The 14,275-nt window shown below is 38.5% G+C and overlaps 1 protein-coding gene across 2 annotated transcripts in view; it reads right to left on the bottom strand.

Moving 5' to 3' along the window:
* Positions 1 to 1,138: 1,138 nt before the first annotated feature.
* CPSF3 (cleavage and polyadenylation specific factor 3) overlaps positions 1,139 to 14,275 on the bottom strand; it is a 45,457-nt gene continuing 32,320 nt past the window's right edge. For both annotated transcript variants that reach the window (XM_024118755.3, XM_024118756.2), the window contains 6 exons: positions 13,794 to 13,892; positions 12,163 to 12,257; positions 10,484 to 10,571; positions 5,192 to 5,261; positions 3,088 to 3,184; positions 1,139 to 1,331 (listed from right to left, as the gene is read on the bottom strand). In XM_024118755.3, the coding sequence (XP_023974523.1) occupies positions 1,230 to 1,331; positions 3,088 to 3,184; positions 5,192 to 5,261; positions 10,484 to 10,571; positions 12,163 to 12,257; positions 13,794 to 13,892 (551 nt within the window). In that variant the 3' untranslated portion in view covers positions 1,139 to 1,229. The remainder of the gene's footprint in view (positions 1,332 to 3,087; positions 3,185 to 5,191; positions 5,262 to 10,483; positions 10,572 to 12,162; positions 12,258 to 13,793; positions 13,893 to 14,275) is intronic.

Below are 14,275 nucleotides of genomic sequence, written 5' to 3'. Positions count from 1 at the left end.
GAGGAGGAAGGGAGGCTGGGGCAGGAACCAGAGGGGAAAAGATGACTTGGACTCCGAGCCACAGTGGCGGTAAGACGAGGACAGATTCAAGAGCAATTTAGAATCCTTAACTGAAATCGGTTACCTCAGGGAGAGGGACTTGCCATTTTTGCTGTGTATAACCTGTGTGGTAAAGATATCACAAGTGTGTAGTTTTTCTAACTTAAAAATGTTTTAACATCTATCATAACACACTCTTATATGACACTTATAAAAGGTGACCCTTAGGCCTTTGGTTTGGGCCAAAGACAAAGTAGGGTATCTTATAGAAATAAATGTATTTGGTTTCAAGTAAAAATTCAGATTCAGGCACCGAAGTGTGTCACCAAAGCACAGGGAAGGACTAAGCAATGTCAGTGCAAACTAGTGACTGTGGCTGACCGGTGGCTTTAGGTTTGACAGTGAGCGTAACAGCTCTTTCGCTGCCCCCTCCCGTGCTTGTTCCCACCCCCGCTGCTGAGGTAGCAGCCAGACCCTTCACTGAAGTAGAGGCCAAAAGCCGCCCCGGGCAGCCCACCTGCTCCCTCAGCACCCGGCGCCCGACACTCCTGTGTCTAGTTACTTGCAAGTCTGAACTGCTCGTACTTGGAAGAAAATGGATTAATGATTAAGTTATACATGAAACGAGTCAACACACATGACGAACCCTTGAACCTGAGTCATAAAAATTACATTTTGAATATCTCTGAATTGAATGTAGACATTATACAAAGAAAATATTATTGAATCTCAAAAGTCCCAATTTTACAGACATATAAATTAAGGAATTTGTCAAGAATAATGGGAGGGAAGAAATAGAAAAAGGGCTTAAAACTTTAAGTGATAATGTGTAATTATTAATTCAAATTCAGAAAATGGATATGAAAATTCAAACCATCACTCATTTCCTTCCTGAAAACGGACAATAAGACATTCTGTTTCAGCTGCTATGAGCAGGTCTTAAAGGTTTCAGTGGGAGCTGCGTACAAGCCTAGAAGCAGAATCCGTAACGGCAGTTTATTTAGCAGTGCTAGAATAATGGACAAATTAGTTGGTAATTTAGCAGTATTCAAATAGGTGCTGGAATAAAGGCCATTTGCTATCAAAAGTAAACAGGCTACCCCAGAGAAATTAATGTACTTTATTTTAAGTAACAGAAGTGGAGTCAAGCATTACAAAAAAGTTTTAACATCTGCAGAGACATAAGGTTATTAGTGAACTGGCGTGAGGGCCTCATATAGTCTCTGGGCCGCCAGTTCCACCATTTCTCGGAGGGACTCGTCATCTTCACTTCCTTCTTCACATTCTACAGTCTGAAAGTGAGAGCACAAACATGCCTTTCAACGGCAGTGTCTAGAATTATTATATGGAAGATAAACTAATGCTCTTTAAGAACAACTGTTTCCCATAGGGGTGGGGGGTCTTGATTATTAAGAGCCAGAATCACTGCACACCTGTGGGTCTGCACCTGGATGCAGTGACGTTCCCGAGAGCACGATGACTTTGTTAGAAATTAACTTTGGAAAAAAAAAGAATAAAGGGAAAGTCAAGTGAACTATGTTTACTTCGAAGCCCATGTTTGGATCTAGTAAATAATACTCCAAGGAATCTAGTCTGTGCAACACAAATTACTTAGCAAGCAATGGATGTGCTCATCTACTCAACATTTGGTATTAAATTTGGTTTAGATTCACTAATCATCTTCCAGTTATTCCTTAACTACAAAACACTATGCTGTTTAAAACAATTTTTATCACACAATAAATATCCCTCATGTAAAAATTTAGGAAAGAAAAAAAAAATACCCTTAATTCTATGACCTAATGATAAATCACTTAACATTTCAGTGTATAACCTTCTAGACTTCTAGCTATACGTGTGTATTTCTTTAAAACAAAAATGGGATAATTCAGCACACTGACTGTCTTGTAACGCCCCCCACTCAGTATTGTAGGTGGACAAGTCCGCACCCGGGTAAACCACTTCCAGTGGCTGTGTACCTAGTCTCCCAGCTATGAGGGCACACCATACACATTATTTAGTCAGTCATTTTATTAGATCCTACTCTTGGAAATTTAGGTCTCTTGCAGTTTTGCTACTTAATACTAAAATAGACATCCTTGTGTATATATATATATCTTTGCTCACTTGCCTAATTATTTTCTTCGTTAAATCCAGCAAGTGGAATTGTGGATAAAGGTATTTACTTTTTTAAGGCTTTTGATGCAGATCACCAAACCGCCCTGCAGAAAGAACATACCACCTAACGTACAACCTTCTCCCTGTCCTATGTGGCACTTGAAAATAACTGCTTCCCTCTTCTTTCACCATCACTGGGTCGTATCTGTGCCAGTATAAGCTCAGAAACAGTGATATTTCATACTTTCAATTCGTATTTCCTTTAATTATTAGTGGATCTGATCTGAACATTTGTTTCATGTTTACTGGCTCTCTATATTTCTTCTCTAGTGAATTACTTGTTTATGTTCTTAGCTTATTTTTCTACGGAGGTAAAATAAATCTAGTGTTTTCTCAAAAGAATATACAGAAGTAACCCCAAACATGTTATTTGTTTAGTAGAACTGTTGTAATCTTCAAAAACAACCCCACAAGGAAGATGATACTTATTCATTTATGCTTGGGAAATAATTATGAAATGTCTGCTGGGTGCGGTGGGCGTGGGCCTCACACTCTCAAGTTCTATCGTTTGGAAAAGCCACTTGGATCTTGCTGCAAAGAGCAGAGCAGCTTCCCTGAAAGTCTGGGATCAACTGGATGCCAAAGTAGAGAAATGCTGAGGTGGATTAAGGCATATTATGAAAATGGAAAACAGTGGCGTAATAAAGACAAGGGAAATGTGTACTATGCAGCAAATGGAAAAACACTTATGCAAGAGAAATAAAAAGGATGTAAAACCTGACATATGCTAGCGTAAACACAATCTATTAAAAAAATGTAGGAAAACAACTGGAAGAAAATGCCAAAATGCAAAAGTAAACGGCAAAATAGATTTTTGTTTTCACTTTATCTCCCAAGTGTCTTAAAATGTAGGAACGAACAGCTACATACCCGTGTCTCCAAGTTTATGTTAGCAGTTTTTCCGTCCACTGTGACGCTAAGAATAGAACCATCTTTTACGCTAACACAGTCTTCTCCAAATATGTCCCTTAAGATAAACAAAGATGCAGTATTAGTGGACAATGCTTTACAAATATATAAAGTACAATTTTATATATTTGGGGAGAAATAATATTGAAGATAGGCCCTAGTTCTGAAGTAGAGTACTGACTGTATCTACCCCTGAGATGTACTTCTTATTTACTTTCACATACTTTGTTCATTTTATAATACAGGTGAAATACACAGCTGTCGTTCATTAAGAATGCTCCATTCAGCAGGCATTGCACTAGGCACTTTATATACATTATCTTAACCTATATTAATTTTGGTAAGGAGCCCTTTTTACCCAGACCTGGGACTGCTATAGCCACAGGGTTGGAAACCAACAAACACAGAACCCGCTGCCTTTTTACCAGCAATGGAAATCAGCGCTCCTGCATCGTTGCCTGCTTTTTAGTTTGTATGACAGGGATGCTTTTTAAAATCAAAATGACAACACCAAGAACACTTCTGAAGATGTGTGACGGCTTCTGTAGGCAAAGTCACCATTTAAAGCCTAGCATCCATTTTTGAAAAGCCACTAAATGGCTGCTTTAAAAGATTATCAGTGTGGAATTTTGAGGAAAGGAACAGAAGTGTTAACATAAAAATCTCCAAACATGCAGAGCACCTCAAAACGTCTAGTTAAGTAACTTTCAATTTAAAAATAGAAGCATTGGGACTTCCCTGGTGGTGCAGTGATTAAGAATCCGCCTGCCAATGCAAGGGACACGGGTTCGAACCCTGGTCCGGGAAGATCCCACATGCCGCGGAGCAACTAAGCCCGTGCACCACAACTATTGAGCCTGTGCTCTAGAGCCCACAAGCCACAACTACTGAGCCTACGCTCTAGAGCCCGCGTGCCACAACTGCTGAGGCACACGCGCCTAGAGCCCGTGCTCCACAGCAAGAGAAGCCACCGCAATGAGAAGCCTGCGTGCTGCAACGAAGAGTAGCCCCCGTTCGCTGCAACTAGAGAAAAGCCCGCACGCAGCAACAAAGACCCAATGCAGCCAAAAATAAATAAAAAATTTAAAAATGGAAGCATTTATTCAACAAGTATTTGAGAGATCTGCTATGTGTTCAAGGCACTGTGCTAGATGCTGAAATTATAAAACTAAATTCAATCTTTTTATTTTTCCTTTTTGGGGTACAATACATAAGCTTAAGTGGTAGTTGTCCACTAAGAAACAGTTTTTAAAAAAAATAAATTTATTTATTTATTATTTATTTTTGGCTGCGTTTGGTCTTCGTTGCTGCGCGCGGGCTTTCTCTAGTTGCGGCAAGCGGGGGCTACTCTTCGTTGCGGCGCGCGGGCTTCTCACTGCGGTGGCTTCTCTTGTTGCAGAGCAGGGGCTCTAGGCGCCTGGGCTTCAGGAGTTGTTGCACATGGGCTTAGTTGCTCTGCGGCATGTGGGATCTTCCCGGACCAGGGCTCGAACCCATGTCCCCTGCACTGGCAGGTGTATTCTTAACCACTGTGCCACCAGGGAAGTCCAAAGAAACAGTATTATATGATTATTTTATTTGGAAAAAAAATTCTGAAATCAGGCTTAACATGTACGGGAGGAAAGGGGAAAGACCTAATATCTGGCATGTAAGAAAAATATGAGTTTAGAGGTAATTCATAGTTTACAGATTTACTGAGAAGAGTCTAAAAAAACATTCTTAACGTGGAATTCACATTTAAGGGGAAGTAAGTATGTTTAATAATTCTTAAAGGTATAGTAACACTAGGTTAAGATTTTAGCACATGTCCTTGATAACAATGCTTTATTCAGCTACGCCAACCACAGAAAAGCATCCTGAGGCTCTATATTAAGTGAAACGTATTTCACAGGGAAGTGGCTGACCAAGCAGGTCACATGCTCTCAGAACTGGCTAGAGTGTGTAGCTAGAAGGAAGTGGTTCAAACTCCTTCACTGATAGAAACAGAGGCACCCAGACCAGTTAAGTGACCTCGTCTGACCCCACCCCCGGCACCCTGTTGAGCGGTAACATACGCAACACTTACTGGAGCATGATCTCCAACCTCTTGCTATAAACGTGCATTTCTAATTTTTTAGAAACCTTCTGTACTGCACCTGGGGAAAAAAAGCAACAGAGGGTTCAATTTCCAAATTCCTGTTTAGAATAATTTCCAAATCAATAATTAGAATGCAGTTGCTGAGAAACCAAAGTGGTTAATTGTAGAATCCTTCAAGTGACAAATGTATACAGAGCATCTCCCTGCTGAGTCAAATTGATATTTTCATCACTTTATTTCATGTTCTTGTTAAGGAACCACAAGTGACATTTAAGATTATTTAAAAATTTATTTCCAATGTTTCTCCGTCTTTTCCATATTTATGAGCAGAAGTGAGTGAAATGAGTACTCCAAGAGGTCTAGGAGCACATCCATCCTCAGAGAGCTCTGAAGTTTTTGTTTTATCTAAAATATTAAGTAAATTTAGCAATTCTACTACATATAATGCACTTACAGTAGTTTTAATAAAATATTTAAAATCACTTGCCAGTTAGATTACTTAGCTTTTCCCCTAAAACAAAGTAATCTGACAGTTCAGGAAGATGAGCCATACTTGATCTGAAGTTTCAGTATTGCCCGGGGAATATCACTAAGTACCTCCCAGTTCATCACCAGCAACAAAACAGTGAATTAACTGGTAGTTTCTCAAAAAGTTAAACAGAGAGTTAACATATGACCCAATAATTTTACGCCATAGACCCGAGAAGTGAAAACATGTCTATACAGAAACTTGTACATGAAGATTTAGGGCAGGATTATTCACAATAGCCAAACAGTAGAAACAATCCAAATGTTCATCATCAAATGAATGGATAAACCAAATGTGCTTTATCTACACAATGGAAGATTATGTGGCCATAAAAAGGGATGAAGTACTGATTCATGCTACGACGTGGATGAACCTTCTTTTTTTATTTTTAAAGTCTTTATGCTTGTTGTTTATGTAGTTGAATTCGGCCACACAATTCTATATTTTTACAATCCCCGGGCATGAAAAGCTCACCGGCTGTTCATTAGTAAATTCAAATGTCATAGTTTCAGGTTTTAACCTTAGAGTGTCAATAAAAACACAACACATGGCCAGGAGAGGTTGTTTATGAAAGACATGGATGAACCTTGAAAACATTATGCTAAGTCAAAGAAGCCAGACGCAAAAGACTACCTTTTGTAGGATTCCATTTATATGACATGTCCAGAACAGGTAAATCCAGAGAGACAGAAGTAGATTAGTGGTTGCCTTGAGTTGGGGAGAGTGGGGAATGTGGGGAATTAGAGCTAAAAGATACAATGTTTCTTTTTGGAGTAATGTGTATGTTCTCAAGTTGACTGTGGTGAATCTACTCTATACAGAAAGAAGCCAAGTTGTCATTTCTCCTAAATTGTTCTAAAGTTCAGACCATAGGCACTCTAATTTTAAATTCATTGGTTTTAATTGAATATACAAGTAACTAAATGCCAGCCAAGAAAACTATATAATAAAACTTTTATACTTTAATTATAATCAATTCTGTTAAGTATTAAGCACTTAGCTGACATGTAAAAACAATCTCATAAAACACATTATTAAAAAGCAAACATCTAAGCTATGAAACTGTCTATTAAAAGAAATTTTCCAAAGTGTGTGTATATGTTTATTACTAAGGTTTATGACAAACTCCTCAGATACATGAGATTATACTAAATGTGAAGTCATACACTCATACACATACATCTATCTGCCCTTAGGTCTATGTGTCAAAACAGGGCACAGACATGCTGAAAACAGGTACAGTGTGAAACAGAAGAATGTAAAGGAATATAAGGACATTAAAGAATACATTTTGAAAATGTATAAGATTTCTCATGTGTCCTCAGTGAGAACAGGGGGACTATATATAAATGGAAGTTGGGGCTAAACACACACACAGATACAGATATAATTGTATTTCCAGAATCTGGACCAAAGTGTCAGCAGGCTAAGAAATGAAAAGGGAGCAAATGCTATCAAAGAAGAATCAGAGTGTTTCACAGAAGTGAGTGTTTCTAGAATAGAGCTGGCCAACTTTTTCCGTACATGGCCAGATCGTATCTTAAGCTTTGTGGACCACATGGTCTCTGCTGCAACTACTCAACCCTGCGGTGGTAGCTCAGACAGCAGCATTAGATGGCATATAAACAAATGGGCCTGGCTGTTTCTTTCTTTTTTTTTTTTTAAAACATTTTGGCCATGCCGTGGGGCATGTGGAATCTTAGTTTCTTGACAAGGGATCGAACCTCCACCCCCTGCAGGTGGAAGCATGTTGTCTTAACCACTGGACCGCCAGGGAAGTCCCATAGCTGTGTTTCAATAAAAGTTTATTTACAAAAATCAGGGCTGACTCTGCTCTAAAATGTTAAAATATCAAATTTGGATAGGATAAAGCCAATTAATTTAAATGATAAATATATAGAATGAACACCCTCAACTTTGAAGAGAGGGTATGTGCTAGTCCTTGTGATACTTTTTCATCTTCTGAAGGAGCAAGTACTACTTATTAAACCCCTGTTTAATAACTTAGCCCCACGGGGGACAACTTTCCATACTGATGTATCACATACTCGCCTCGGGTCACTGTCTTATCTCTTTAAAACTCATCTTGTCTGTTTCCTTTCTCGCTCCATATTTAATCGGTCAGGAAATACTGCTGGCTTTACTTTCTCCAGAATCCAACCACTTTCTGCTACCTCCACCACTTCCACCCTGGCCTGAGCCTCTATCTCCCACCTGCATGACCACAAAAGCTCCTCACTGGAACCTGTCAGCTTTCATACTTGCCCTCCTAACAGTCTCCTCTCGATCAACGCCAGAGTAATTAAAAAACCCTACAACGTAACCCATTTCACTCCGACTACAAGTCCAGAGCCTTAAAATGGCTGACAAAGCCCTACGCATCTGTGCCCACCCCAGAACCTATCAAGCTGCCCAGCCCTCATTAGAGCATCAGCTCCTACAGGGCCAGCATCCGTTTGCTTTGTTCATGGATGTACCCTAAGCACCTAGAATAATACCCACTAAATAGCAGGTGCTCAGTAAGTATCTGTCAAATGACTGTTAAAAGAAAACAAGGAAGCACCTCATTACCCAGAAGAGTATAAAATCCCACTCTCGATACACCACAAAGTGGGGAGAAACCAGGAAATATGAGGCAGCCAGTTAGCTTTTACAATCCCTCATGGAAAATGCCTGTTCTGACTTCTCAGCAATGAACCTCTTCCGAAATGCCCAGAGGTGTAACTTAGTGAACAAATTTTTTTTTTTTTTTGTGGTATGTGGGCCTCTCCCGTTGCGGAGCACAGGCTCCGGGACCGGGGCACGAACCCGTGTCCCCTGCATCGGCAGGTGGATTCTCAACCACTGCGCCACCAGGGAAGCCCTGAACAAATGTTTTTATAATTAGATTAAGATGGATCACTAATAGTAGGATGATTATTTTTAGTTCCACTAGAGCAGATCAGAGTAAAGGTGTATTTTCACTTTGGACCAGAGCACTAAGAGAAATACCCAAGATAAAGTCAAACCAAGCAACGATAGCTCATGTGTTCCTTCCTGTACAACAGACATTAAATATTTGATGATTATCTGTTAAACCACAGCATCTTTTCGGTTTTTCAGCACAATCATTAGGTGGAGTCTTCACTGGAACAGCAGATGACATCCTGACAACATAGCTGACAATCTCACACCAACACGCGCTGGGTCCCCTCTTCTGCCACCCAGCGCGGAAATGGGCTTAGAGGAGCTCAGCTACTTAACATCCCCGAAGACCACACAACATCCTAACTGGCCTTGGAAAAGTGTCATTTCTGCATAGAAATTTCATTTTTAAGTATAAATATCTGACTTCATTTTACAAAAGAGTTATCAGAATTTAATGAACAGAAAGCAACCTTAGAGGTTAAAACACAATTCAGTTCAGAAATGTTTGATTCCAAGTGACCAAGGCCATGCTACGAAGTGAAGGGGCCGTGCTCCTGGAGAGCTGGGTGTCAGCACGGGGAGGTGGGCCGGCTTGAGCGCTCCAGCCTTGATCTCTCACTCCTGGTCTCTGCACTTAATCCTGTCCCCCACTTCGCTGCTCCTAACTTTGCACCACGAATTAGTTATGACCTTGGTAAAAGGTCCCCTTTCCCACATAGCCCCCCCCATTTTAATATTTTTACCACCTAAGATATGAAAAATGTAAAATAATAAGAGAAAACCTACAACTGCCTTTAAAACTGTTCTGGCATGAACGTATTTGTACCCCCGGGCAAAGACTGTGATACTGAACATCATGTGAGAATCCGAGGTGTGATGTTCTTCTGTGGCTTGTCTGAATGCACAGCTGCATCTCTTATGTTACAGGCACACAGGGGTATCCATTACCCACTAATTAATTCAACTAAAACAAATTATCAAATGGTGTCCAAATTGTAATTTTACAATGACTATTACTCATATTCAAAAACTTACTAGTAACTTAGATGAATAATTTAGATTTGTCTCGGCATTCATTAGATTCATGCTGTAGATGTGACCGATTACAAGCAGATGGATTATGAAGTGGTTACCCCAGCTTTTCTTCTCCTGAAATCAAAGAACTAACTATTTGCTTACTTTTAAAAAAAATTTTAAGAAACAAACATATTCTATCAGAGATCTGTTGCCACGTGAGGCTTCCCGGAATATTTCAAGGGTGGCTTCTTCCCACAGGAACACAAAGGGCTACCGTATATGTGCACCGTAATGTGTTATATGAATTATGTATAAAACAGAATCAAACTATAAAGAAATGACACAAAAATATTTTCATTGGTATTTTCTTTGATGGAAAATTGCTTCTTAGAAAAGGAAAATTGCTTGGTGTTTTCTTTGATTGAAAATTGCTTCCAAGTTACTGCAAAATTGTCCCATGTGGAAATTCCATTCTATTCAACAAGTTTTATTCAACACAAATATAGCAACATATTTTCCTATTAGACATTCTGGCTCAATCAGTAATATTTTGGAATTTCCGATTAAATTGTTTTTAAGAGGACTGTTACTAAGAGATTTTTATCTTCGTGTTAACTGCAGCCACGTTTTTACAGCATGAATGAAGATTCAGGACAAAAAGTAAAATGTTAGTAATACACATTGTTATGCATATATCATATCTTAAAACTTACAGGAATGAAAAAATCAGGATATTTTAAGTTCTTTAGGACTCTTGTTTTCTGCTTTTTATTTCAAAGAACCATAGGAGAAATGAAAGAAGTGATAAAAATGAAGTAATTCTGTACCTTTCCTTATTTTCGGGTTTGATTGGACTTCTAATATCACGGTTGTTACTGTATCTGCATACATATCATTGGAAGGGTTTGCCAGCCACTGAAAAACAAGAGGCAGAATTAGGGAGGTACAACCCAGCCAACCCCCAAAGCTGCAATCACTACCACCCATCCACGGACTGTACCTGTAGGATTATTGCTTCTAGCATTTCACTGAAATCAATTGTTTTCTGAAATTGATTAGCATTACTAATTAATTTCAGTAAACCCATTGTTTACTGAAATTAATTAGTAATGCTGGAGTTCTCTAATTTTTTTTTTTAAACAACACTAAAATGTATGGAGCATGTCCTTTGTGGCAAGTGTCTTATATGCATTATCTCATTTAACTCTCACATCTTCATCATAAAGGAGTAAACTGACTCTAAAGTAACTTGCGCAAGATAACATAAGCAGTAATTAATTGCTGGTTCTGTGACTCAAACTCAAATTCCTAGTCACTATATTTTAGTAGCATAGACAGTAATATTTTTAAAGATTTACTTTTGTTTCTCACATGAAGCCTAAGATCCCCTGACACTATGCCATGTACCCGCTGCTCTAAGAAAGTTTTCCATGTCTACCAGGTTAGGGTGAGACCAGCTGAATTACTTCAGGAATGAGTAACCCCCTTCTTTTAATTCTCTTTCCAAAGAGTACTTTTACGAGCAACACGAGTCACTTGAAAAACTTCCTGTAAGATCTTCTTTGATCTGTTAATTCTGGGGAATAAAAAATGCGTTCTCTAACAGTATGTGGTAGCAAGAACCAAACTAATGTCTCTAACAACTCTCCCCCTTTCTCAGATAACACTTTGTATATTATTATATGTAACTTCATGTTATAGATAACTATTCCTCTTGATAATTTCTCCAGTTACCTTTAGCCTTATACATCAAATTCAGACTTAAATAAGTGAACTGCAGTGGAACCAGAGCTGACAGATCTTTTTTTGTTTTAAAAAATAATATGTATGACAGAATAGTTGACCATATAGCTGGGAAATTTACATTCAACCTTGAGGCAGAGAGACAAAGTACCTCCCTGTATCATTCGGTTCCAGGATTCACTTTGAAAGTCCTTCTTTAAACTTAACAGATGCTAATCTATTAAAATCAACCATCAAAGTCATTTGGTGTCTGGGTTCTAAATTCTACCAGTATGGATTTAAAATTCTAACAGTGGTAACCACATTTATCTTAAATTAATTATTTCTAGCCTTTGTGGATTTGGGTCATTTTAATGTTGCTTATTTGAATCTTCAGAATTCCACTCTCTTAAGAAGTGTTGCATGACAAGTTTGTTTGCTTTAAAGTAATAGAATTATATTTTTATCTTGATAATTTTAAGACCTTTTGATATAACTGAAGACACCTGTGGTACCACAAAATCTGTTAAGACTCACTCAGATGAGAGATCTCTGCTCATTTCACATACTAAATATTGTCTTAATTTATTATTAGTTTCTATGCTACTGTAACTATATAGAAAATGCTTAGTTATGTTATATTTAATGTTGATCTTGGAAAGAAAAATATACACATATCTATTTTCCAACAATTTTTTTCTGATTGGGAAGAACCCAATTTTCTCTACATTTACATGTGAACTCAAAACTTTTTTCCCCTCCTTGTTTAGGTAAATGATCTTACTTCTAATACCACCATTCCTGGTTCCTGTATTACAGTAATATTTTTGAACACTTTCAAAGCGGGTTTTTCTTGAATTTCTAATTCTTCTACATCACCTGAAAAAAAGAAATTGGAAAATGTACATAATTTTTTGGGGGGGGTGGCAATATAAGGGTGGGGAGTGGGAGGTACAGACTACTGGGTGTAAGACAGGCTCCAGGATGTACGTACAACACAGGGAACACAGCCAATATTTTGTGATAACTGTAAATGGAAAGTAACCTTTCAAAATTGTATATAAATAAAAAAATTTTTTGAGAAAGCCAGCATAAAAAAAAATTTTTAAATAATCTTCTAGAGTATAATTATTCATTTGTTTATAGAGAGCTGAAATAAGGTGATAAACAATGAAAAAAATTTAATAACTTGTGTATAGGCAGATTTTAAGTAACAAAGTTTTATATTAATTGCTTATAACAACTAAAAGATCTCAACATGTATTATAAATATTCATATAACTAGATAGGATTTACCTTGGACATTAAACATCTTATCAGTTGCAAACTTTGGTGACTGTCAAACACCTATATTTGTACAAGGGATTTAGTGACTAGCATCTTAAAATTTAACACAAACCTCATCAACTACGTCACGTCTACCGTCTGTCTTCATAAGTTTAAAGGTTCTACAGGGAAATTCCGTTGTCTAAGACAAGGCTTTTCTGGTCTTCCCAGTAGTAACTTCTTAGTTAAGGATTAATTAAGATGTATTTTATTAACTTCCTGTGTTATAACCTATAATTCTAACATGAGGTTCTGAAGTAAAAAAAAGATATATTCTACTGGTTTATTTTATGGCAGTACTTCACTGTATGAATTACAAAGAGCATATTCATAGAAAGCGTAACTTTGTGATCTGAAGTGTTCTTTCTTATCAGAGAGCCCACGCCTTTTAACTTAACTCCTCACCTCTCATGATGTTAATACACAAAAATCTCTAATTCAAAATGGTCTAATATAAAAACAGAATAGGTTTACTTTTTACTGGCCTTTGGCCAGTGGTCATGCACTCTTATATAACCTGCTGTAAAGGTTTGTACTGATGGAACACGAAAAATTATTTTCACTGAATAAAGAAATTATGATAAAATCTAGGTATACCAGCTAAAGTAGATTTTAAACACAAGAAGCAAAGACTACTGACAGGCTTCCCTGGTGGTGCAGTGGTTGGGGGTCCGCCTGCCGGTGCAGGGGACACGGGTTCGTGCCCCGGTCCGGGAGGATCCCGCATGCCGCGGAGCGGCTGGGCCCGTGAGCCATGGCCGCTGAGCCTGCGCCTCCGGAGCCTGTGCTCCGCAACAGGAGAGGCCATGACAGTGAGAGGCCCACGTATCGCAAAAAAAAAAAAAAAAAAGACTACTGACAATTTTAGACTTTTAAGTGGATCATAAGAAGTGTTATGAGATTTAAAAATTGTTTATCAGTGTATTTTCAAAATTTTCACCTAAAGGTGGTAATAACATGACCAAGTAAAGTACAAAGAAAATTTGTGCATTCTGACACAAATACCAAAATTAACATTCTTTCCTAGATATATAATTATCTTACTCAAAACTAGAAAACAGTTAAGTGAATGTCAATAAATATACACACCTGTCAATTTCTGTAGCTGGTAATAAAGCAAATTAAAAGGACCAGTATATGGAATGGCTTGGGTCTGCTTTACAGTGCTCATGGCCAAGTCGGTATAATCTGGAGAGGAAATTAGAATAAATATACTTTAGGAAACAATACTAGTCTCACAAAATACAATTTGCAAACACATACCAGGAGTAAAGAAAAGAGAAGTAAAAGCAAACTATGTGAGAACATGCTTGTCAAGCTAACAAAGTGCTCCACAGTTGGCTTCCATCCTAAACTCCCCCCCGCCACCCCTACTCTGGCCAATAGTTAACTTGTGCTTCAGCCATAAGAAGGCACTCCCGGGCTTCCCTGGTGGCGCAGTGGTTGAGAGTCCGCCTGCCGATGCAGGGGACACGGGTTCGTGCCCCGGTCTGGGAAGATCCCACATGCTGCGGAGCGGCTGGGCCCGTGAGCTATGGCAGCTGAGCCTGCGCGTCTGGAGCCTGTGCTCC

This window comes from Physeter macrocephalus, chromosome 12, assembly GCF_002837175.3.
Source record: "Physeter macrocephalus isolate SW-GA chromosome 12, ASM283717v5, whole genome shotgun sequence".
Lineage (NCBI taxonomy): Eukaryota > Metazoa > Chordata > Mammalia > Artiodactyla > Physeteridae > Physeter > Physeter macrocephalus.
This window is presented reverse-complemented; position numbering and strand designations above follow the sequence as displayed.